This window comes from Trichomycterus rosablanca, chromosome 17, assembly GCF_030014385.1.
Source record: "Trichomycterus rosablanca isolate fTriRos1 chromosome 17, fTriRos1.hap1, whole genome shotgun sequence".
In the NCBI taxonomy this organism is placed as follows: Eukaryota; Metazoa; Chordata; class Actinopteri; order Siluriformes; family Trichomycteridae; genus Trichomycterus; species Trichomycterus rosablanca.
Genome location: NC_086004.1, coordinates 8,628,939 through 8,654,769, shown reverse-complemented (window position 1 = coordinate 8,654,769; position 25,831 = coordinate 8,628,939). Strand labels below are relative to the sequence as shown.

The 25,831-nt window shown below is 39.9% G+C and overlaps 1 protein-coding gene across 1 annotated transcript in view; it reads right to left on the bottom strand.

Moving 5' to 3' along the window:
• Positions 1-2,082: 2,082 nt before the first annotated feature.
• Positions 2,083-25,831, bottom strand: part of neo1a (neogenin 1a) — a 189,368-nt gene continuing 165,619 nt past the window's right edge. The window contains exons 14-29 of the mRNA XM_063012505.1: positions 25,408-25,518; positions 25,105-25,299; positions 23,292-23,387; positions 16,360-16,535; positions 14,578-14,716; positions 14,035-14,142; positions 13,684-13,878; positions 12,250-12,282; positions 11,469-11,522; positions 11,037-11,172; positions 10,670-10,905; positions 9,311-9,403; positions 8,600-8,758; positions 7,347-7,592; positions 6,784-6,908; positions 2,083-5,525 (exon numbers count right to left, since the gene is read on the bottom strand). Of these exons, the coding sequence (XP_062868575.1) occupies positions 5,436-5,525; positions 6,784-6,908; positions 7,347-7,592; positions 8,600-8,758; positions 9,311-9,403; positions 10,670-10,905; positions 11,037-11,172; positions 11,469-11,522; positions 12,250-12,282; positions 13,684-13,878; positions 14,035-14,142; positions 14,578-14,716; positions 16,360-16,535; positions 23,292-23,387; positions 25,105-25,299; positions 25,408-25,518 (2,192 nt within the window). The 3' untranslated portion in view covers positions 2,083-5,435. The remainder of the gene's footprint in view (positions 5,526-6,783; positions 6,909-7,346; positions 7,593-8,599; positions 8,759-9,310; positions 9,404-10,669; positions 10,906-11,036; positions 11,173-11,468; positions 11,523-12,249; positions 12,283-13,683; positions 13,879-14,034; positions 14,143-14,577; positions 14,717-16,359; positions 16,536-23,291; positions 23,388-25,104; positions 25,300-25,407; positions 25,519-25,831) is intronic.

Below are 25,831 nucleotides of genomic sequence, written 5' to 3'. Positions count from 1 at the left end.
CAAAATAATTAAAATATATATAAATAATAATGAAACGATCATGGCAGCTTGTTTAAATGAACTGGTTGCACCTCTGTGTGACAAATCTTTTTGTAAATGGGGTGTTCTCATTTCCACGTAAAAATATGAGCATTAAAGTAAAACCTAATGTCCAGGAATTGTTGGACGCTTGTTACAAATGTAGTCTCTGACCATAAAAACCCTTTTAAAAGGGCACAGTGGATACAAAAGAGAAACTCACAAGTGGTCACTCAGCAGCTTTTAAAAAAATGAGTGTTCTGCTGTGTCTCAGAGGAAGCACATGTTGGCCCTTATGTGACTCATCTGGATCTGACTACATTTACCCTAATTTGTTTTAATCTAATCATTTTACATAGCACTTCTGAGTGCAAAAGTTATTTACCTTTAAAAAAATAAACATGGAGCAGCGGTAAAGCATGCAAATCAAACAACTAAATCACAAATTTAATAAAAATCTTTAAAAATAATTATAAATCATAAAGAGTTAATTTAAGAAAGAGCTACTAATACGCCATGTTAAACACATATGTTTTAATTATAAAGCTGGCATTCTTATTAATCGTTAAGAACAATTTTCCAGTGTTTAGGGATTACAAAAAACACTTTCCACCTGATTACTGGCAAATGTCCTAGAAGTAACAAAAGTTCTAGATAAGCTAAATGAAGAGACCAGAAGGCTATACTGTTTAAGGAGCTTAGCAAGATATGCAGTAGTTAAACTATTTGGGATTTAAAAGTAAGAAGGACTTCATAGTCAGTGCAGTATATAAAAAAAAAACAATGTACCAATTAGTTTGTAGAGAAGCAAGTGTGAAAGAAGTTACACATTAGTACTGCATAAACCTTAACACAAAATGTTCAGCCTGATTAGGTACATTTTAAGCCATGAAAGAGTTCCCCTTGGAAACATTTTCTGTCACTATGGTGTTCACTGTTATGCTGATGATACGCAGCTTCATGTGTCTACCAGACCAACCTCTGACCTTCCTCCCAATGCGCGTATTGACGGTTTTCATGATGTACATATATGGATGACAACCAACTACTGTATCTTAAACTCAATAGTAGTAAAACTGAGTTACTCTTTATTGGGTCAAAATCTGCACTTTCAAAAAGTAGTATCTGCTCTCTTTCCATTGCCAGAACCTTAATTAAGGTTTCCCCACAGGTTAAGGGCCTTGGTGTTATCATGGATAGTACGCTTTCTTTCTCCAGCCATATAAACAACATTTCACACATTGCTTATTTTCATCTTCGAAACATTGCCAGATTACGACCGGCCTTATCACAACATTCAGTGGAAGTTTTAGTCAATGCATTGGTTACTTCACGCATCGACTATTGCAATGCAATTCTTACAGGTAGTCCCAATAAGCTTATTCAGAGACTACAGACCGTTAATAATGATGCTGCTTGGATTATTACACATTCTATGCTGACTGAGCATGTTACACCCTTGCTGATTCAACTGCTTTGGCTCCCTGTGTCATAGAGGATCAATTACAAAATACTGTTACTGACATTTAAAGCCTCTCATAACCTCTCTCCTGTCTATCTTACAGATCTCCTTCAGATCTATACCCCATCCCGTTCTTTGCGTTCCTCAACAGCAGGTCTTTTGGACATTCCACCCATTAAGTTTAGTACAGTGGGTGCCAGGGCTTTTTCTTATGCTGCACCCAAACTTTGGAACACATTTTCCCCTCAGATCAGGGCTTTAAATTCTATTGCAGAATTCAAAACTGCTCTTAAAACCTTTCTTTTTAAATGATCCTTTTCTTGTTAACTGTATTTGGTTTGGTGTTGGTGACTGCGATTGTGACTGTGAATATGTTGATTGATTACTTTATTATTTTTTATTTTAATGTTGATTATTATGTGTTTACTGCTGATTGTGTAATGTAAGGTGACCTTGAGTGTCATGAAAGGTGCCTACAAATAAAATGTATTATTATTATTATTATTAAGACTAGAATTATCATTTTTTGGTTGATTTTTTACTGCAACTGTAAAAAATTAAAAAAAAATGGTCTGTGTCAGAAAATAAGAGACCACTCAGAATTTAAGATTGGATTTTTTTAAAAAGCCACAGATTCTACAGACAGCAAAAAATCTTTGTACAGAAATAAGCAACAATAGAATTCCTCGTATGCAACACAGTAAAACCTGTCGCTCAAATACCGTTAGAGGAAAAAGAATTAATAAAAAAAAACAAGACGAGCCGTCTACTACTAAGCTATGACACTACATTACACAAATATAGCTTTATATTGAAAACACAGGATGTGTAAGAAATGTTTTTATTTTCCTCCAGAAGTTTGAAAAAGTGCAAAAAAGGTTTGACTGGCTACCAATATCCCAAATACCTAGTCTAGCCATTGACTTTAAATCAATCAATGTGTCCAATGTGTACCTGTAGTAGTTTGTCAGCTTGTACCAACATTCAAAAAAATATGACACAAGTTATAAATTTAAGAAAATGATGTGATTCTTTGGGTAAAGGGAGAGAAAGAAAACAGTTTCCATCAGGGACATCTTTCATTTTTTACATTGACATTTTATATAGTGTTTCTTCATATAAAATGACTACATTACAAAAAAAAGGAAACAAAAGATGACTGTAGGGAGTTCTGTACCAAAGATCCTGAAGTGCTGTATTGACAGAGTATCATTAAATTCTCAACAAAAAGTCCCAGCACAGTGATCCAGCGTGTACCGCATTTCCTATGTCATGTAAGATCTGTATCAATGCAATTACCCAGGGGTTCTTTACCTCTTCTAGAGTACAACCCATTTTGAGGTTTCTATCTTGTCACATCCCTTTTCCTATTTGTTTGTTTGTTTATTGGGATTTTAACGTCATGTTTTACACGTTGGTTACATTCATGACAGGAACGGTAGTTACTCATTACACAAGGTTCATCAGTTCACAAGGTTATATCTAACACAGTCATGGACAATTTCATGTCTCCAATTCACCTCACTTGCATATCTTTAGACTGTGGGAAGAAATCGGAGCACCTGGAGGAAACCCACTCGGACACGGGAACATGCAAACTTCACACAGAAAGGACCCGGACTGCCCCACCTGGGGATCGAACCCAGGACCTTCTTGCTGTGAGGCGACAGTGCTACCCACTTAGCCAACATGCTGCCCCCCTTTTCCTATTTCTAAACACATTGTTAAAAGCATGTGAACCTGAGCGTGTTGAATATCCTATTCCAAAACCTACAACAGCCTATACTCTTCTGGAAAGGCTTTCCATGTGATCTGAGTGAGTCTGATGCCTATTCAGACAAAATATTTGTGAGCTCAGGCGTAAATGTTGGACAAAAGGCCTGGCTCGCCATTGACGTTCCAATTTATCCCAAAGCTGTTGAATATGATCAAGTCCAGGGCTCTGTGAAAGCTACTGGAGTTCCAGTTATTTGTAATTTCTGCTGTTCATTTTCCTTTGTTTCAGGTTGACTCTACTACAAAACAGCTCTTTTGCTAGGCTAAGTGCAGCTGCTGTGAAGTGTATTCAAGAGTTAAAAACAGTTTAGCCTAGAAACACAAATGAACAACTGGTTTTAGTTTCAGGCCTGTAAATTGATAGACAGATACTTTATTACTCCCAAACTAAATTATTGGTCAATTAGTCTATTATTAACAAATAGTCTAATAGTCTGTAAAACTGCAGTTGTGTAACTTGTCCTGCAACCGTCCAGGAACCAAGTCGCAATCCTTTCGCAGGTTCCAAACCCCAGGTAAAGAACGCTTGCTATAATCTGTAAGCAAGTTATGCTACATTCATTGTCAGCTGTACCGAAGAACCAGAGTATAATGTGAAAAGTTAGTTAATATATCACAGTGGCAGGTGGAACAATGCATAAGAAAACCTGGGTGTTGGCACTGATAAAAGTGTAAGGCATTATTCTGAAAAGAACCCCCGTTCATTAAAAAAAGAAGAAAAAAAAACTGTACCAAGGGCAAAACAAAATTACTCTAATAAGTCTATCTGAAGCATGGTGCTTCCATGAGGAATAAGGCTTTTTAATACTCCCATTTATAAACATTGACCTCTGTGAAGTTTGCATCCCATATTATCAAAAAATAAATGATTTATCTTTTAAACAATTCAACCTCACATTTTATGACCTTTGACGTCACTCAGCACATTCTCCAAATTGGCCCAATTAATCAATTAATAAAATGATTTATTCATGTATACAATTACGCTTTATGATGCTCAGGGTGGATCCAAAACCTATCCCTGAAACACTGGGTGCAAGGTATTAGTTCACTACAATTATCTGAGCCATGTTCTTAACTGATGTTCCCGGAGAAGTGAAGGAAACCAGAGTACCAAGAGGAAATTCTCTGACAACAAAGAACAAACTAAAATCACAGACAATAGAGCGAGCTTAGAATTGAAACCTGGGGTGATGAAGCTTTGCAGCAACAACACTGCTGACATCTGCTGCACCATTAAGCAAAGTAAAAACATAGCAAAATGTTTCATCTTTTGTTCTGTTTTTAAGTTGTTGTTTTTTTTGCTGTGATGTGGATGCTGAATGCTCCGTCTGCTCTCGTGTGAAAAGAATGACATTCCTGTCGGGTCGTTAGTGTCACATAAGCTGCAGTTCAATAGATGCTGTGGTTGACTAGTTTTTTTTTTCTAATGAAGTACATTAGCCCTCGTTTAGGTTAGTTAGTGGATACTAGCTACGGCTGAATTGGAAAAAATAATAATTTATTTTTTTATCAAACTGGGTGCCAACTTGGAGGTATAGAAATTGCTACTTTGCAAGAAGAACGAGCCAGTTTTGACCATATATACATTTCTATAAGTGTGTACGTATATAAAATGATAAACAAAAACATAAAAAAATAATAGCATGGCACAATAAACATACAAAAGAGAACATTTTAAATCAAAATATAGTGTAATACAAAATGAGTCATAAAAATAAAACAGGCAACATCCAATGTTCAGCTCAGTGTAACAGGCGATATATATAGAGATACAAAAACAACACAAATGAAACACTGTATGAAACAATTGTGCTTTGCCAGCACCAGCACAAACACCAGAATTGTATTTTCTTTTTTTTCCCTAGTCGGATAAGAAATTGTCTCTTTAGAATGTTGTGAGAAAATAATAATAATAACAATTAAAAAAGCAATTCACTTTTCTGCTAGAAAGAAAAGTGGAAGGAATCGGCGATCAGAATGTTCTTCAGTCCTTTAAATGGCCACTTCCTTCCTGAGAGTTTGCAAGGTAAGCCGAAAGGGTTGTAAATCAGTTTTGTGTCTCTGCTCTGTAGAGAACTTGTCCGTACCGTGGCGGGTCCTCACCCCGTGGGTAAGGTTGGTACCATGGTGTATATGAATGTGTGAAGAGGGTGTTTTTGGGCTTGTGCTCAGATGTTTAGCTCGTGATGGCGTTCAGGTCCTTCATTAAGCCCTCTAGGTGGGCCATTTCCTCCGACAGCTCGTCCTTGTCATACTTCCCGTACTTCTGAGAAAGAGGGAGAGGGTTAATGCAGGAGGGAGGGAAAGGAATCAGGATGTTTGGTGGGAAAGGGAAAGGGGGTTCTGGGTAAGATTTTGATGAAAGGAAATTTAAATTAGAAACCAGGAAGATTTAAAGAGGGGAAAGGCAGTAGAACTGTACGGTGAAGCATCATCCAAAGAAAGCAAATGTTTACAGCCCAGGTAAGAGCAATCACATAGAGAAAAAGGGTTGATCAGAAATGCAGGGCAATGCAGTCGGTTTCAAAAGAATTAAAAAGGATACAAAACATTAAACCAGCAGCCAAAAAGATGTTAAAATTGAGAGAAAGGAGCAAAGATATGAGAGAGTGAAGAAGATAAATCAGATTAAAACCTCAATTCAATGCAAAACATTGCTCACACAGTGACTATATGGCTAAAGGTATGTGGACACCCTCTTAATGAATGAGCTCTGTGGTCTCAGTCACATCACAAAGAAATATAAAATTTACATTTACAGCATTAAGCAGAGACCTTCATCCAAAGTGACTTACAGTCACAGTGCAAGCAATTTAGGGTCAAAGGCAGCTTGGTGACGGTTGGGTTTGAACCAGCAACCTTTTGATTACTTTAGTATCTTAACCACCACTGCCTAAAATAAATAACAGGCTGGCAACTGTGTCACCAGTTTGAAAAAAGCCATGCCCTGTCATGTTCACAAAGCAGGATCCATAAAAACATGAAATTACTAATTTGATAGAGAGGAAACTCCTTTGGCCTACAGGGATGAATTGGGATGTCTACTGTAAGGCAGGTGTTCTCACCCAACAACAGTGACATTTTAGAGAATTCCAGCTGTCATGCCAAAAACCAAAATTTAAGGCCCCTTCTTTTGAAATGAATTTCCAGTCATGTTCTAAAATCTAGTACAAAGCCTTCACAGAAAAGTGGCTTATTACACCTATTTATTTGTAATGCTTTGTGTGTCCACAAACTTTAAGTCATATATCAGAATTACTTATTCATCATATAATCATATACTAGTGTACAGTACAATGAAATTCTTTTTCTGCATGTTCCAGCTTGCTAAAACCCTGGGGTCAGAGCACAGGGTCAGCTATTGTACAGCACCCTGAAGCAGTGAAGGTTAAAGGCCTTGCTCAAGCCCACAACCTTTTAACTGATAGCCTAGGGCTCTAAACACTGAGCTACCACCATCCTCTTTGTGGCTTCTAACTAATGACAGCTGGTAGAGAGTGGGTAGTTATGGTGTTGGTACTCACATTTTCGCATTCCTCCAGCATTCTGCTGCCATCTGACACGTCCGGTATGTTGGGTGCGGTGACTGGCACTGGTGTCCTCGTCCTACTCAGCGTCCCAATGGAGGCTGTTTTGACCGAGTGAGGAGCTGAAAAAGTTTTCAGACATGTTTTAATAAAACAGAAGAAAAATCCAGACTAATGCTGATCATTAATGGGTGTAGAGCAGCGGTCCCCAACCTTTTTTGCACCACGGACCAGTTTCATATAAGATATAATTTCACGGACAAGCAGGGGTGGGGGGATTTAAAATAGAATAACTGTACTAATCACAAATGAGCTTTTTTTCGCTGCAACGAGACGCTGCTCCCACCTAGGGGTGATTGGAGACAATAACACCAATAAAAAAGTAGCGTTTTCATTGCTGATGTAGCGATCTCTAATTATTTATTCTTTCTGTGCAGCCCATTTATTATAAATGACCCATGGACCGGTACCGGTCCGCGGCCCGGTGGTTGGAGACCACTGGTGTAGAGGTCTGAAGGAGCTCTCATGTATCCAGAGCTGATTATTCTGTTTGCTCTTACCCGAAAGCAGCGGTGTGCTGGGCAGTGCGACTCCCTCGTAGGCTTGGCCGTGGGCGGGCACAGCAGGCACGGCAAAGCTCTTGAGAGGGTGGGTAGGGCGCACGTGTGCCGTTGGGGGGTAACTGGGCTCCTCCTCTGCAACAGAGCTGTGGTAACTGATGTCGGTCTCTGAGTGGTCCAGGCTGCAGGAGGGCTGAGCTGAGGCTGGCAGCAGGTCTGTACTGGGAGGAGTGTTTCTCCCAGATTCTGTAATCACACAAACACTAACATGAACACCGCTATTGAGGGCTATAACAAACAGGCTGTGATTAAGAGTCAAGCAGCATAAAAGCAATGATTAAATGAAAATAAATTGGGGTTAAAAATGATTATAAATAATAATTTTATTGTCTGTAATGTCCCCAACCTTTTTTGGGGACATTACAGACATATTACATATACATATATTAGTAGTCAAAAAGAAATAAACAATAACACATCAGGCTGAAATATTTTCCACACATTGAAAGGTACATGGAACAGTGGTCCCTTGCCAAGTTGTAACTTGCCAAGCTGATGGAAATTTTGTCTGGATGGCTTGATTGAGGACAGGAAGAAAAACAACTTCCCCTTAAAAGTCCAAGGTGTTAGCTTGACTGTTGGCAGTACTGCCATGGCAGCTCTTGATTTATGGCAGACTTGTTTTTAGTGATACTTGATCACATCTGACCATAAGAACACATTTTTTTTTAGCGCAGGTGACAGTTTTTCCCTGACCTTGAAAAATGACAATGTGTTGAGTGTTGTAGCTACACTAAGTTTATTTATACAGGCACAGAGAAGTCACCAACTGTAGTCAATTAATCCTTAATAAGAAATTCTAATTTTTTTACAAACTAAAGTGTTTATTTGACCTTCTGTGAAATACCAAAAAAAAAATTAAATAAAAGTTTGCATATATGATCTTTGTTTTGTATCATATTTGATACATCAGGATTTAATGTATTAATTTTTATTTTGGGCCATTGGTCTCCAAAACCTTTGGATCGCCACTAAAATTTTAAGTAAAGTGTGGGTTTAAGCAAAGTTCAGTGTACATCAATTAAAAACCTGCCAGTAGGGTGGAAAATGACATGCCAGAAAATTAAACAATATAAATAACAGTAAATTATCCATCAAGACTAAGTGAAAGAACAGCATGAACAGCTCCAGCATGGATGGAAAGGCCTCATCCATGAAGTGCTGCAGGACCTCGCCGTGCTCTGCTGGCTCACCTGAAGAGTCGGCCCTGTCTAGATGAGAGATGGAAGAGGCGATGGGCCTAGGGCTGCTAGCATGATGCAGATAGCTGCGGTTCGGGGAGGCCAGGCTGCCCAGGTGATAATGGTGGTGATGGCTATCAAGCGAATGGATGGGGTGAGCACTAATCACAGCTGCAGATGGACAAAGAGGAAAGCCATGTTTTACACTGAGCCACATCAGCACAGTTTCAGCAATGGGAAGCAATTTATACATGAAAAGAGCTCATGCACATGTGCACGCACACACACACACACACACACACACACACACACACACACACACACAAGCTGCTGTGTTTGAACATAATAATACCTACAGGACAGTATTAGCATAACTAATGATTTTAAAGGGGGTGACAGTGATTTTTAAACCCAATAACCAAACAAATGATGCTCATGCTTTGATGTTCCATCTAAAGACTCATTTTAATATGTCTTGACAAAAACGCAGGACACTTCTTTGGTCAGACTGGTCAGACTCAGTATTTCTACCATCAATGGTTGTGAGTGTTTTTGTTTGTTTGTTTGTTCCAGAAGCATTAAGTTAAAATATATAAATGAAGCTTCTTACTAAAAATCACTGATGCCCCCTTTAACCAGCTCTAATGTCATTATCATTTATTAGGAAAGTGTGTTTAACAGGTTTGTTCGAGCTTTTTTTCTGGACTAAAGTTTTCCACTTACGCTGAGGGGGCTGCGCATCAAAGGGCATCATCATTTTAGGTCTCATTCCTCGACGACCTGCCAATGTAGACATGCTGTCCTCTGATTCATGGCCTGCAAACCAGACAGTGACCAGCTTTTAAGAGAGAGCCAGGTTGGTCGAGGCATCACCAGTCGTACTGACTGGGTAAAATACTGTAGCTGTGAGCTGTTTGTGTTCTTTCAGTAGGGGGCAGCATGTGCTCATCATAAACGAGACGACTTTAAATCAGCCACGATTGGCTCAGGAATACATTTTTTAAAAATAATTTTATTATAAGCATGCTAGAATTGTATGAAAAGAAGTTTGTGAATTCAGACATGGCCGTTCTTTTTAAACCATTCTGTTGTTGTTCATTACATTTACATTTCGGCATTTACATTTCGGCATTTTACAGCTTAAGCAACTGAGGATTAAGGGCCTTGCTCAAGGGCCCAACAGTGACAACCTGGCAGTGGTGGGGTTTTGAACCAGCTAATCCCTGCTTACTAGTCCAGTACCTTAACCGGTAGGCTACAACTACAGTAGTTACTCATTACACAAGGTTCATTAGTTCATAAGATTATATCGAATAGTCTTGGACAATTTAGTGTCTCGCATGTCTTTGGACTGTGGGAGGAAACCGGAGCTCTCGGAGGAAACCCACGCAGACACGGGGAGAACATGCAAACTCCACACAGAAAGGACCCGGACCGCCCCACCTGGGGATCGAACCCAGGACCTTCTTGCTGTGAGGTGACAGTGCTACCCACTTAGCCACCGTGGCGCCACAATACCATTGCCTCTCCTAATGACTGCAAGATCTGCAGAACCTCAGGCAGTACCAATGCCTCTCCCTCCGCCATGCTTCACTGCTGGAATGAAGTCCTGATGTGGAGTGCATTTTACATAGAACATTGCCTCAGAAGCATGGTGGAACATCCAAGTGGGGTACAGTTGAAATTTGCTGATTTTTGGGGGGTACTTTGTGGTATTTGTGGTCTAAGATTTTTGCAGGTCTTTGAGATTTCGATTCACATTATGACCTGAACCATAAGAAATTTAGGTAATTGTTGTTGTATTTCTGTTTTTTAGACATTATCTTATCAAATAATAATAGTGTAAGGACGTTTTTTATTTTTATTTAAGTTTTTTTTTTTTATAAAAGCTATACATGTTTTGGTCCAACTGTGGTGTTATTAACGGCGCTGGGAACGGGAAGCAATGTCAAATGCATAAAACACATCTGTAAAAGTAAACATGAATCACACAAACAAAACCAACAAGCCACAAGCACAATGGAGCAAGCTTTTAACAGCAGATGGCGGAAGCAAGGCTGGACTTCATATTTCATATCTCACCACGGAAGGAATTTCGTCTCTGAAGCATCGGATCTATGGTGCTATCCGCAGGAGTGATATCTTGAGAGGAGCGTGGGATTGGGGTGTCCGTCATGACCGGGTTGGGCTCGGGCGACTTATCGATGGGTTTAAGCTCCAATCGCTCATGATGGATCCACAGATCGGGTGGCTTGAGGTCCTTGGAGTTCCCTTTATACTTGTGTGAGCCATTGGTGGCCTTGCAGGCAGCTCGTTTCCTGAAGGGAAGATCAAAGTTTTAAAGCAATCGGCTCAGTTCTGCTCAGTGTGAAAACAGCGGAGCTGCAGAATAAATTAAAACCCAACATACACCCCTGTAGGAAGCCATGACCTAAATATTGGTACTTACTTTTTCTGCTGGGAGGTGGAACGGCGTGTACAGAGGAACGTTCCCACCACCACCACGATGATGGTGAAGACTCCCACAGACACGATGATGACGATCACCAGGATGTGATTGTCCCCTCCAGTCATTCCTGATTTTCCTGAAGTGCAGATGAATACCATTACTAGCACAGTATAAGGATTCTCAAGGACTTAGTGTCACTTGAACAGGCAATGTATTTGGTTTTGCACGACTGTGTAAATGAGGAATTCTACACAGCATCAAAATGGTACAGCTATTTGCCCAAAGGGCAGAGATGGTACAGAACGCAGCATTTTATCACCAGATATTGCCACACTTTACTAATGCTGGTAAAGCAAATAGATGGCTGCACTTTGTAGAAATGTATTTCCATAAATAATGTAACAAGAACACAAAGAAACATAGACACATTACCAATGCCAGGATCCGGCATAGGAGATCTGCCTGGTTTCAACGGCATCCCAGAAGCTGAAGAAAAACCAGATAAAAACAGGTGAGCAGAATGCAGTGGATGGTTCCATCAAAAACATCATTTTATTTCTAAAACAACTATTATAATTATTAAATAAAACAACACTGCTAGCGAAAGATTGACGTACACTTGTATGGGACATGTATGCCGTGGTAGTAAAGCTTGCTTAACTGTGGACAATGTCTCCCATGTTTAAGGAACTTCTAAATTAAGGCTGACCTTTTGTTGGTGGTTCTGATTATTTGGACAAATATTGTCTTGATGTTTAGTGTTGGAGTTTAGGTTTTTCATGCAGTTTTTAGTAAATGCAGTCAAATTAGCCCTGAGTACATAGGCACAGAGAAGTCACCAGCTGTAGGGATCAGAGGACCTTTCCTTTACCTATTAATTAATATACTAATTGCTGTGTGTGTAAATTTGCCTCAGATAATGAGTAATTTTTGGACAAATGAAGAGCATTCTGATCATTTAGTCAAAAAAATGAAGCAGAAATCATTAATATCCCAACAAGTGTACTTCCAATGCAACTGCAATTATAAGAAGAGATGGTTGGTGTTATGCGAACACTGTAAAGGAAAACCGCTAGGGCTCGTTAGAAGAGCTAATCAGGCAATTTTGTAGGCATCAAGAACTACAATCTTCCTAAAGATTTGTGATTTAAACAGCAGAAGACGACAGTGCACTTCAGTTTGGAGTGACACTGAGATAAGAACGAGCAGTTACCTTGATCATTAGCCATTTTGTCTGAAGCTTCAGCTAGTAGATTTAAGGAGAGAGAGAGAGAAGAGAGAAGAGAGAGCAGAAAGGTTAGAGGAAGTGCAGTGAAACCAGAACCAGGCAGAGCTATGAGTGAGTGAGTGAGTGAGTGAGTGAGCGAGCGAGTGAGTGAGTGAGCAATCGATCAGAGTGATACAAATATAAGCAGAGCCGTAGGTTATAGCTCAGCTAAGAGATCTTCCCACAAGAATTCATTAGCGCACATGCAGCCAAGGTTGTTATAGTAAATATAATAAAGCTCCTGACAGAACAGAAAAAAAAGTATGAAAAAAGAGGGGAAAAATGCAGCCCGAACTAAAAACCAACTAAAAATCACCCCAAATAAAACCAGAGTGATAAATGTGTGAAAGTGTGAGAAAACGTAAATAATTCAATTAAAAATAATCATAATTAAACTGTATTAAAAAAAAACTGTAAAAATGAAACTAATACTACAGTGAAGCTGGTAGTGTGAGTGCACATTAATATTGGTCCTGATCACATGGGTTTCACAGTCATGGGTCACTGTGAATTCCTAATAGCACATTAAAAACCCACCAAAAATGAGAAGGAAAAAATATAAAATGTATCAATATAAGAGCGGCTCAGTGGGTAGCACTGTCGCCTCACAGCAAGAAGTTCCTGGAATCAATCCCCAGGAGAGGCAGTCTGGGTCCTTTCTGTGCAGAGTTTGCATGTTCTCCCCGTGTCTGCGTGGGTTTCCTTCCACAGTCCAAAAACATGCAGTCAGGTTAATTGGAGACACTGAATTGCCCTATTGGTGAATGGGTGTGTATATGTGTCTGCTCTGCGATGTACTGGCGCCCCGTCCAGGGTGTTACTGTGTGCCTTGCGCCCATTGAAAAGCTGGGATAGGCTCCAGCACCTCCTCCCCCCCACCCACACAACCCTAATTGGATAAGTGAATGAGTGATATCAATATAAACAAACGGCACATTAGAGACAAATACATTTGCCCATAAAATTAATAATGTGTACTACAATTAATAAAAGATACTTATATTAATAATGTTATAAAATAATGTAAAATATAATACAAACCACTGTGAGAACAAAACAGAACCTTTCGACCTATCACAGGAAAATTCCCAAGCATAGTGGATTAAGCTTTTTATTTTTAATTTATTTAATGTATTCATTAATACATACATGATGTACAAAAGTTTTGGGACATCCCAACGTGTTTTGGCCACCAGAACCAAATTAATAAAGGAAATTATGATTCCAATCTGCAGCATGAATAAAGACAAAGTAAAGCTTACTTTAAAAAACTCCCTTGAAAAGGGGTGTCTAGCAAGCTCATGGTCAGACGTCCACATACCTTTGGCCATATAGTGTACATGCCTAAGATAAACTCGACAGGCTTCCTAACGTTCATACCTTTTGGAGTGCGGAATTGGACCGCGTCAGACATGGGTCCCATGCCCTTAGAGTTTCGAGCCTGGATTTTGAAGTAATACGTGGTATCGAGGGTCAGTTCCTGGATCTGATGGGTGAGCCGGTTCCCCACCACAGGCTCAATAACCCAGTCGTGGGCCACAGCATTCACATCAGTGCTGTAGAAGATAATGTAACCTGTAAAAAAAACACAAACACACACACACACACTCAGTTTTCACAGGCTTTTCTCACTACCAGCATGTTGATCGAGTTGTTTGTCACACAACACTGAACTGCACCACACTGATGATGGGGAGTCATGACTTCATGACTGCTGGCACATTTCAGCACCTGTGATTTTGCCGTTGGCTTCAGACGGAGGCTGCCAGTTGACTATGATGGTGCGTGGGCGTCCCTCCTTACTGACCACAGTCACGTCTTTGGGGGCAGAGCTGGGCGCTGAGAAAGTACATCAATGATTAAGAATAGAGTGAAGGAAGTTGAATGCATAATTTAACACACGTAATGTAGTGCATTAAACTGATTAATCACAGTACGCTAGTGCTTTAGGGATAAACTATGTAGTCAAAAGTATGTGGACACATAATCACAAGCTTGCTGGACAAACCACTTCATAACCACAGACATTACTGTGAAGTTGGCCCCTCATTGAGACAATAACATCTACTTTAAAAAAGGATTTTAGAGTGTATATGTGAGAATTAGTGCCAAATCAAAAAAAGTCTAGTTTTCAATCGACATTCCAATTCATCTTAAAGATGGAATCACATTATTTGTGGGGCTGAAACACCTAAACTCATTATAAGGGCTGTCCACATACCTTTGGCCATGTAGTGCAATATTTAACTGTGTATTTAAAGTGTGTTTACTTACTTGCTTCAAAGGTGGTTCCATGAGCGGTCATGCTCCAAGTGCTGCTTTTTCTGCCCTTGGTCACCATGACGGAGAATTCGTACAGGGTATTGGGTTTCAAACCGGTCACCACGTGATGCAGGTTGGTAGTGTTGGCGGTCTAAAAACAAGACAGACGAGAAGCTTTTATAAGGCACAGATGAAGGAGGAATGAAAGCCAAGCTGATTTGCAAAAAGCAAAGACACCCTTAACCTTGTTATTTAAGGTAATTACTTTGATACGGTAGAAAATTGTAATACACAAACAACCCAACCTAAAAAAAAACACAACATTTACGATGCGTGAGTGCCACAGCAGTTTATTACATTGGCCCCCAAGCCAAGCCAAATCTCATATCTTTTAAAATTATTTTACAGACTTCATTTTTCCATCATTGGAAAAATCTGGGTTGACTGATTGACCGCAGAATCATATTGCACAGGGAAAGAGAATTGCTGCTCCGTTAGACATCAATACCTCATGCAGGCGCTCCAATCTGCCAGCAGAGGTCGCATTCACAGCAGCAGTTTGTCATGTTTTACACTTTGGTTACATTCATGACAGGAACGGTAGTTAATCATTACACAAGATTCATCAGTTCACACAAGGTTATATCGAACAGTCATGGACAATTTTGTGTTTCCAATTCACCTCACTTGCATGACTTTGGACTGTGGGAGGAAACATTTACATTTAGAGCATTTAGCAGACGCTTTTAACCAGTACAGCTTTTTTACAGTACACAGTCTGAGCAACTGAGGGTTAAGAGCCTTGCTTAAAGGCCCAACAATGACAACCTGGCAGTGGTGGGGCTTGAACCAGTGACCTTTTGATTACTAGTCCAGTACCTTAACCACTAGGCTACAACTGCCCAGACACAGGGAGAACATGCAAACTCCACACAGAAAGAACCCGGACCTCACCACCTGGGGATCGAACCCAGGACCTGCTTGTTGTGAGGCGACAGTGCTACCCACTTAGCCACTGTGCCGCCCCACAGCAGCAGTGACAGCAGTGTCAGGTTCCCTTCCTCCCTCAGGCACAGCCAATTGTGTCTTTCAGACACCCGGCCAGGTCAAAAGCACTGGCTGAGATTTGGATTTGAGATTTCTAAAGAGCTCTGAGGTGTGGTGGGGCTATGGCATTAGACCTCTGCACCACATGAACACGCAAATTTTATTGTATTTATTTTTACAGACTATCTATTGCTTTATACTGAGTGACAGAAAAAAGATTTGTGACAGCACAGATTTTTCTATGATTGCACAGCCATAGCTAACATAAGTGAATATATAATAAAATAGCAAAAAAAATACATGGACATCATTTTATTATTGTACAACTATAAACAGATTTCAATGTAACTCAGTGTAATTTAATGCTGTTTTATTAATAATAATATCACATAAAAAAACAATAGTTTTTGGTGAAAAATCAAATGTTCATAGCTGCTATGAAGTCTACCTGTTTCCCAAAAGTTTTATCTGGTTTTATTTAAATTTATTGTTGTGTTCTTTTATAACCACGGCAAATGTGTAATTGCTGCCAAGTTGGTGGTTTAAATAAAATCGAACACTCCAATCTGTTCTGTTAGAGGAAAACAAATCAGACTATTTTTATAGGGTATACCACACCCTGTTGTGCTTGATGCATTTATCAATTTAACTTCATAAAATATACAACACATCCTTGATTATATTATTATATATTAAATTGTATATGACATTATCTGAATATATTTATATTGCTGTTCTCTTCTATACCTTAATCTTAGTGTTGGCTGGTATGTTGGTCTTCCAGCGTACCGAGTAGAAGCGTGCATCGGTGATCTTCTGGTTCTTAGCCAGCGAGTTGTCTGCCCACGTGACCTTGATAGTGTCATGGCTCAGAACTGAAGCCTGAACGCCCACAGGAGGCATCATGGGAATGGGGTCTGGTACTGGAGTGTATGGAGGATGGAAAAGTTCAAACAAATCAACATCAGGGTCTATGGGGTCTGCAAGCCATTAACACAATGATCCATGGTAAAAGAAAAAAAGGATATAAATAAAGAAAATGCGATAATAATAAAAACACAAGAAGGACACGGGAGTAAGATTAAGAAACGGGGCCGAACAGAACCATGTTAATGGGTTAAATGGGGGGTGTGAAGGGAAAGGAGGGTTATGGCAGCAGGATTGAAAGGAGAAAGAGAAAGAATGTTGGATTAGATTAGGAAATCAACCACAAGGGTTCATTTCTACAGATGTTACAGTAGGTCCACAAGAGTGATACGAGGTCTCTTCAGTAATCTAGTGTAGGTCACTACTTCTACGTTAACTACAAACACCTACAGGAAAAGAATGATAGGAAAAAGACAACCATCAGTATGACAGAGCAGTAAGAGAACAGTGTATTAATGACATTAGGTTTAAAGGGGAAAAAAATTGGCTGTTAAGACATGAGAAACAGTTGCATATTGCAGACAATCCATTTTGAATCATTTTTAACAATTTGCAACAAAAAGCCAAACATAACTGGACCAACTTTCATTCACAAGTCTATTTTTTATGTTACTACACTGATTCTTGAGCTGTAACAGAGTGATATCACTGGTCCAATCTGGTTCTTCTTCCAATTTTTTCATTTATGGTTTATGGTAAAAGAAAGAATTAAGGTTCTGGAATTAACTTTCTCATATCAAGAATTTTTCTGTACTAAAAAAGCCCACACAACAGAGGTGAAACCATGCTCATGGGAAACACTAGTGCAGGATTCAACAGGTGGCCTTCAGCACTTCACACGATCATTCAGCAAAGGTATTCGCTTTGAGTCTCTTAATCTGTATAATTCCTTAGTTTCAGAAAGAAGCATTTGTGGTCATGAAGGAGCACCAACACAGTTGTGATATATGTGTTGACATTTCTAATATGGAGTACCACCAGAGGAAGCTTCCAAGTTCCACCAGTGGTAATAGAATCCCACTTTGAGAGGCACTGTTCTACTCAAGTACAGATACAATAAACAGCAAACTCAGGGTCGCTTTGTACATTTTAAACATGTGGTTGCATTTTTGTACGTGAAATCACTTTTTGTGGTTTTGAGTCACATTCTCCCATTTTATATATTTACTGACAGATTTAAAAAACGTCTTTGAACTTCCCTTGCTCAGTTTGACAAAAGTCTAAAAATGACTGTCCGTGTTATTCTAACATGTTAAAAATATTGTGGCATTTCTTTAGTTATAAAATCTACTGATATTAAATTAAATTACATTCAACAGAATGATGTACTTTATTTATTCACAGCCAGATGCACTAATGTTACTTCATTTATACACCGACCAGGCATAACATTATGACAGGTAAAGTGAATAACACTGATTATCTCTTCATCACTGCACCTGTTGGTGGATGGGATATATTAGGCAGCAAGTGAACATTTTATCCTTAAAGTTGATGTGTAAGGATTTGAGCGAGTTTGACAAGGACCAAATTGTGATGGCTAGACGACTGGGTCAGAGCATCTTCAAAACTGCAGCTCTTGTGGGGTGTTCCTGGTCTGCAGGGGTCAGTATCTATCGAAAGTGGTCCAAGGAAGGAACAGTGGTAAACCGGCAAAAGGCTCATGGGCAGCCAAAGCTCACTGATGCACGTGGGGAGCGAAGGCTGGCCAGTGTGGTCTGATCCAACAGAGGAGCTACTGTAGCTCAAATTGCTGAAGAAGTTAATGCTGGTTCTGATAGAAAGGTGTCAGAATACACAGTGCATCGCAGTTTGTTGCGTATGAGGCAGCAAAAGGGGGACCAACACAATATTAGGAAGGTGGTCATAATGTTTTGTCTGATCGGTATTGTATTGTTCAGTGGAAAAACGAAACCACACAAATGTAACCCACATGTAATACACGCTGCACTTTTGCAGTAATAATCCCTTTATTTTCTATTAAACTATAAAAGCATTAGCCCTGTTAACACTCCAGGATTTACAGAGGTGTGTGTTCCCAAAGAAATGCAGCACACACTGATGCCTGCAGTTTAAAGGACTCTCCAGAGGCAGAAAACACTTAAATGTTTAACCATGCTACATCTTAAACAATATATTTTAATCATTAACTTGCATTTATAAAACCAACATTATAGCAGCTGTTTTCCAAAGCACAAGAGCCAGAAACTACTCATGGCAGAACGGGTATAGTGGGAAAATATTGGTTTGCATATATAGGGGGGAAATTCCAAAAGTAAGTGGTCATTGGCTCAGATATTTCATGGCACACAAAGGATTCTGAGAGGGCTAGAAGCAAAAAACACCCAGTGCTAGTAAGGAATGCTTGTTTAGAACACTCACTGTGCCAGCAATGATGAAAAAGTGTCAAGCTGCACTGAAAACGCTACACAGGCCAAAATACTAGTTGTTGGGATTTAAGCATAAATTAGGTCCAGTATGAGGGGTCAAGTGAAGCAAGATCTACAGCCGTAACAACCTTTGAGCTGTCTGATGACTGAGGATATTCCTGAAATGGCTTATGATTTTAAATTGTGGTCAGTATAACACAAATAGTGTAAGCTGCACTCGTCTATTATTTTGTGCATACATTTTTGCTCTGTACCTAAAGTATGGCATGAGACACTTAGCAAAATCAGGGAACCGTTACTAAAAAAATATATAATAATAAAATGAGTGTTCCGACTGTAAGGCCATACATCACTGTTTAACATTTGAATCATGTTTTTTAAATCAAAATTAAACCTGTAAGGAGTAAAAAAAGCTTCTTTAAATAACAGACAGTCAGGGTCTGAGAGAGGGGGAGCGGCAGGAGGTTTGGAGAAATCATGAATTTCATTGCGTTTCAGTGAGAAAGTAGCTATGAAGGGTTTGATTCAGGTCCAGCACAGAGATGCATGCTGAGAGTTTAGAGAAGTGTACCAGGAATAGAATCTCAGGGTGTGTTTAGACAGCTAATTTTTCTATATGGGGTGAAATTTAAATATGAGTATGCATGATAAATCCATTAATTAAACTGTCAGTCTAAATAAATACAAATGTGTCTGACTCGATGCTTCCACAAAAACACATTAAGAAAATGCAGATTACATGCTGGTGCTTAAATTCTGTCTAGAGCCTGAAGAAACAGTAAAACATGAATATTTCATGCGATAGTGGATCTGCTACACACACTCTCTCCCAATTTATCTCAAACCCCTTGCAGAATCGTAACGACTGCAGTGGTTCATGAGCTACACAATGGAACTGCAATTAATCAAAGCAATTTTAAATGCATCCAAATATACTCTAAACCACCAAAGGAGGAAGGCGCTTCCTGTTGAGTCTATTTCCTCTTAAGGTTTCTTCCATGTAATATTTATACAGCTTATATATACAGCTTGCTAGTTAAAGATTTGGGTTCTGGAATCTTTGAGACAATGTTCATTGTAAAAGTGCTATACAAATACATTTGGCTTGACTTCACTTGAATTGCAAAAGCTCCAGAGTGAGAAAGTGGATCTGACACGAAAAAAAACCTCCCCCTTAAAAAAAAGTCCTAAACTTGAGTAGCCAGGTCTCTGAAGTGCTCAACATTAATTAGCTAGCAACAAGTTGCCCAACGTTCACACAGAAGTGCGACACAGAGCCATGATTCAACTGTCTACAAACCCCAGCTATCATAGAGCCCACAGACCATTTGTTTTGCTGAGTTTATATTTCCTTTAGCCGTGATTTGGTGCACTCATTTTATTTTCCTCACAGATAAACCATTAACATTTTAGTAATGTCACCTGCTAGTGAAAAAAAAATGCACCTTAGCTATGTCAAGGCTCTTTTCCAGAAATTTTATTAGCTAGATTAATAAACACCAAACACCATCCCCTCTGCTAATTAAAAAATATGAATAAACTATATCTAGGTGTGCCTGTTTCCTTTTACCTCCCAAAACCTGCATAACTCAGACTGTCTATTCAAAATTCCATCAAAAATGTGATCCGCGGTTCAGACTGTGCTGTCAATAATGCAGCGCTTCTCGTTGGTACTGGAAGTTTTGATCAGTATGAAGTTCTGGACAGGTAAATGAAACTTTGTATTTCATTTCATTTTCATCATTGGCTGTATCCTGGTCAGGGTCGTGGCAGGTCTAATCCCATCGGTAAACTCTGTGCGCAAGGCAGGAATACCCTGGACAGGGTGCCAAATCATTGTAGGTCTTTGGCAAACCCTATGGCACAGACACAGCCAATCATGTATGTGCAGATGCCTGGCCGGCTGATAGCACTGCAAGTGGTGGGCTAGCGTAATAGAAGATTGTGCCACAGGCACACAAACGGATTAATAAATGGTAAAAAGGTAAATTATTGTGTAATGTTTTTAAATGATAATACACATTGAGTTCAAAACTCAGTGTCAGTGCTGTGGGTAGCACTGGCGCCTCAAGGCAAAAAGGGCATGGGATTGATTCCCCGGCTATGCAGCCAGGGTCCTTTTTTGTGGAGATTTACCCCTGCGTCTGTGTGGGTTTCCTCCGGGTGCCCCAGTTTCAGGCCAAAAACATGCAGTCTCACCAAATGGAGCTACTAAAAATTGAAAAAAGTGTGAATGTCTGTGTGTGTTTGCCCTGTGATGGACTGGCACCCTGTCCGAGGTGTTTCCTGCCATTTGTCCAATGAATCAGACGCACCGTGACCCTGACCAGGATAAACAGGTGATAAACCAGACAATGAATGAATAAATGAATGAAATTTCCTCCTGCTAGAAAGGTGAGCCAGACTTCCATCACAGGCCTGTATATTATTAACTAATGAAAAATTGAACTTATGAATCCCATCATCCGCGAGTTCACTGTAATGACAGAATGAAAGCGAATTATTGCCATTTGTTGGTTGTCATACAGCAGATTACTATCATGAATAATCAACAAGGTTGTGAGTAGCGCATATATTGGATTAGCAAGTGTTTAATCAGAGCTCTGTCTCGGCCTCACAGATTTATTACGCTTAGCAGCTTAGATTCCTGTGTGTTAATGGTTTGGTTGGAAGCTTGTAATCAGCAGCCTGTCAGAATAAAAATACTGCCAGTTCCCAAGAAGCAATAATGGTAAAAAGCTTAAAATTGCACCAACCGCATAAGCATAAGAGATACTTATTTCATTGCTTTAATATTGAGACTGTATGAAGGAATCTACAATAAATGGAAAAATAATTGTATAGCTTCTTAATAATAAATTAAAAAGAACCAAAAGTATGTGGGCACCTTTTCTAATAAATATGTTCAAAAATTTCAGCCACACCCACTGCTAACCGATATATAAACTTATTCAAATAAAATACATTATATACTTTTAAATCCAGGGCAAACGTCCTTTATCTTTTCAGCATGACTGTGGCCTAGTTATGTTTATGTTCAGTTCATGTGAAGAAGCTCAGGAGCACTAAGCTTAACGCTATTAAATACCTTTAAGATGAACAGGGGGTGGTGTAGCACAGTGGTCCCCAACCAACGGGCCGCGGACCGGTACCGGTCATTTACCGGTGGGTCATTTATTACCGGGCCGCACAGAAAGAATAAATAATTAGAGATGCAGCGAAAAAAGCTCAGGATTCACACTGATTTTACATTCTAGTTATTCTGCTTTAATTCACCCCACCGGTCCATGAAATTATATCTTACATGAAACTGGTCAGTGGTGCAAAAAAGGTTGGGGACCGCTGGCGTAGCAGTCTAATGCACTAGCCCACTACCACTGAGATCTCTAAATCTTAAGCTTTTTTTAAGATTTACTCAGATTTACTACATGTATCTGTGTTTAGCTGGATTTTCCTCACTGTTTCACTTTTAAACTTGTTTAATAGCTCGGGGTGCTGAGAAATTGTGAGAATCAGCTTTTCCGAGAGAGTCTAAAATGCTAATCGTTGAAAAAAAAGCTTTACGTGGTTTAATGTACTAAAAGAATGACACAGGAGCACTAAACCTCTCTTAATTATTACTGCTCCTAAGTTCTCTTCACTAATGAAAATCCCCTGTCTTTGTTTTAATACAATAAGTCATGTTGAGCTTTGTTCAGGTTAAGCATCGTTCATACTGCCTGAGTCACTTTGACCGCGTCATATCAAACAGTTCGTCTAATTGGAGGAGGTCAGCGTCAAACTGGGTCAAAGTTTAATCAGGTGAAAAAGAACAACGCAAAAGTGCGCGGTGCACGCCGCTCAGGGAAGCGCAGCAGCAAGCTAAGCAGCACCGTCACACTCCATAGGAAACAATGGCACAGCCGGCGCAAAAGCAGTTTTATCGCTTCTCATGTGAACGCACCCTGAGGCAAAGGTGAGGGACATTCTGTAACTCTATATCAATGGCCATGGTTTTGAAATGAGATGCCCAACAAGCTTATGGTCAGGTGTCCACATACATTTGTTCATTTAATGAATTTCATAGTGAATCACTGCATGCACCCTATGAAATAGTCCTCAAATTTTTTATTTATACTGTTCAATTACTTGTGCGTTCACATTGCAGTCTTGATCACGTGCTGTGTTTAAGATTCTCATGTCATGTAGTAACACTAGACTTTTAGATTTTGGTTTCTACTACAGGAACATACTGTGGAACAGAATGAGCCTAATGAGGCTATAAATCATTGACAAAACAGCACCAGGAACCAAATCCACTAAAATACGAGTGTTTAAAGCAATGCCATGTGGGTTAAAGCAATGTTGGTGTTGGTGTCCTACCTGACTGGGGTCGCGTGTTAGCACTCTCGTACAACGGAATGCCCTCCCCCACATTGTTGAAGGCCTTCAGCGTGATCACATAGTGCGAGCTGGGATCTGGCGAGCACAAAGAGGAAATCATTTAGCTAATCAAGACGCCGGCACCCCAGGGACCCTCTCTCATATTCATCACCCTTGTGGGGGTGCATATTTAAACACCATTATTCATTCTCATTCTCATGTAATTAGGTGAATTACGAGCGTCGCGATCTAACGCGCTTTCTTTGTGTGATTGTTTTTCTTTCTTCCACTACTCCAAATTTAATTACACTGGGATGCTGTGACTGCGAGACCTCCCGCTTCTCAACATCCGTCTCCTAGCTTCCCCGCTTCCAGCATGAATTTTGTTTACCGTAACACACTTTTAGTTATCAAAGTCATTTAGCAGTCCATGCTAATGAGGCTAACAAGTAATACACAGATATTATTATGTTACTCTGGGAAACAATTAGAGATATTAAAGTGGAAGATATTAACAGTCCAAAAAAAGCTAAATACTGCATGTTTGCTCCGGGGCTTTTGGAAAGCATTTCACTGCATGAACATTATTCAAACTGGTATTATACACAGTTGAGCTAAAACATTAGCACCTAATATTGCCTAATATGATGCCAAAACACCTAATATGCAGTCAAAACAGCTCTGACTTGCAGAAACATAGACTCCATAAACCATCTGAAGGAGTCCTGTGGTATCTGGTACCAAGACATTAAGAGTAGGTCCTTCAAGTTGTATACACTGCAAGATGGATCATCCAACAGTGCCTTACGGTGCCATGTCTTGCCCAAGGAAACAATGCCCACATGTCTGGCCAGCCGAAGAAAACTGCATTAGTCAGACTTGTCAACCATCTTCCATTGCTTTCATGACCACTTGCCGTTCTCATGGCATTATTCCCAGTGTCGTACCAACTTTTTAATGCCATCAGCAAAATGCCACTGATGCACAGATGCTTTCACGTCATCATCACATGAAAGTCTTCTTCCTCTTAAAGCTTCTTTGAGCGTTCAAAAAGGTGAAAATTAGATGGCTCTAAATCCAGACTATAAGCTCTCTGTCTCTGAGACACGACCAATTACTACTTTTTCCACCCTCACCGTTTCCAACCAAAATATAAAAGCGTGGAAACTTTTTGAAGATCCCTCATAGTATGGGCACTTTGACAGGCCTGCAGGGTTCTTGTGTAGCACAGGAGGGGTAATCGCTTGTCCAAAACTCTGTCCACAAGCTGCGCCACCAGCCTTGTTAGATGCTGTTTGAAGGTACCACGCCATTGCCAATGCAACAACAACTCCTACTGTCTGGTCAAAGCGCCAACCAAAGCGCCAGAAGAGTGCAAGCTGTCGGGGGAATAACATGCTAGCCTTCGGTTCACTTCGGCCAAAGTGGGTGTTCTGCAGAACTGAGTATATTCAAATTGGAGCAGTGAAAAGTGCTTGGTTTGAATTTATTAAACACATTTTACTTTGAGTGCAACGAGGCCTGAAGGAGGTCAATTACTGTATTACAAACATTATAAAAGGAACAGATTTTATAACAGAAATCAGGCCTTTTGTTTTGCTCACTAATAACTGTCTACTTTGCATAGTTTTGCGGTCACGCTTGCCCACCTCAGATTATTTAAATAAGACGCATTTTCACCCTCTGTGGTTTATACAAGACAAACACATAGTGTAGACCTCACTCTGTCTGTATAACTGCAGACTACTAGTTATGCAAATGCACCCGTACGCTAAACATTTTGATGTTTCAGTACACTCAAGTAAGAGCTCACCCAAGTTCTCGATGCTGTAGAATCTCTGTTTGTAGTCGACTTTAATGGTCTGAGCATGTGGGCTGCCTATTCCATAGCCAATGATGTAACCTCGGATCACAATGTCCTGGTTTAAAGGAGGAGACCAGCTCACCACGATGCTGTTCACCAGAGCCCGGACATGCAGAGAACCTGGTACATCAGGTACTCGAGACTCTGAAACACGCACACACACAAACACGAAGTATGGTAACAAGGAACAATCTGGAAAGACTCTAGTACAAATATTAAAACAATAGTTCCATTGAGTTAATCTGCTTTTACCATCCAGATCACTCTCGAAGGTCTCAGCAGTGGACCAGTCTGTAGAAGGTCCTGTACCGTTCATCGTCATGGCTGCCACACGCACTGTGTATTCTGTTCCACGCTGCAAACCTGGGAACCGCATGAAGCTTTTACTTAATGCTGTCACACTGAAATCTTGCAGGTAAAAAAATAAGCATCAATTATTGAACTTGCAAGAGTATTTTGATACAGTCAAAAATGTAGCATTACCCTAAACCAGTGATTTGTATTAGATTTGAGCGTGCTCCAATTACAAGTCCGAATCCTAAGCAGTGCTATCAACCTGGCCAGGCATTCAACAGGCACAAGTGGGTGTGTCTAAGTGGGTGGTCAACTGTTTCTTTGCTGATGTACAGTCTAGTCTGGGCAAAACACCTGTACTAGTGATGGATTATTGGTAAAG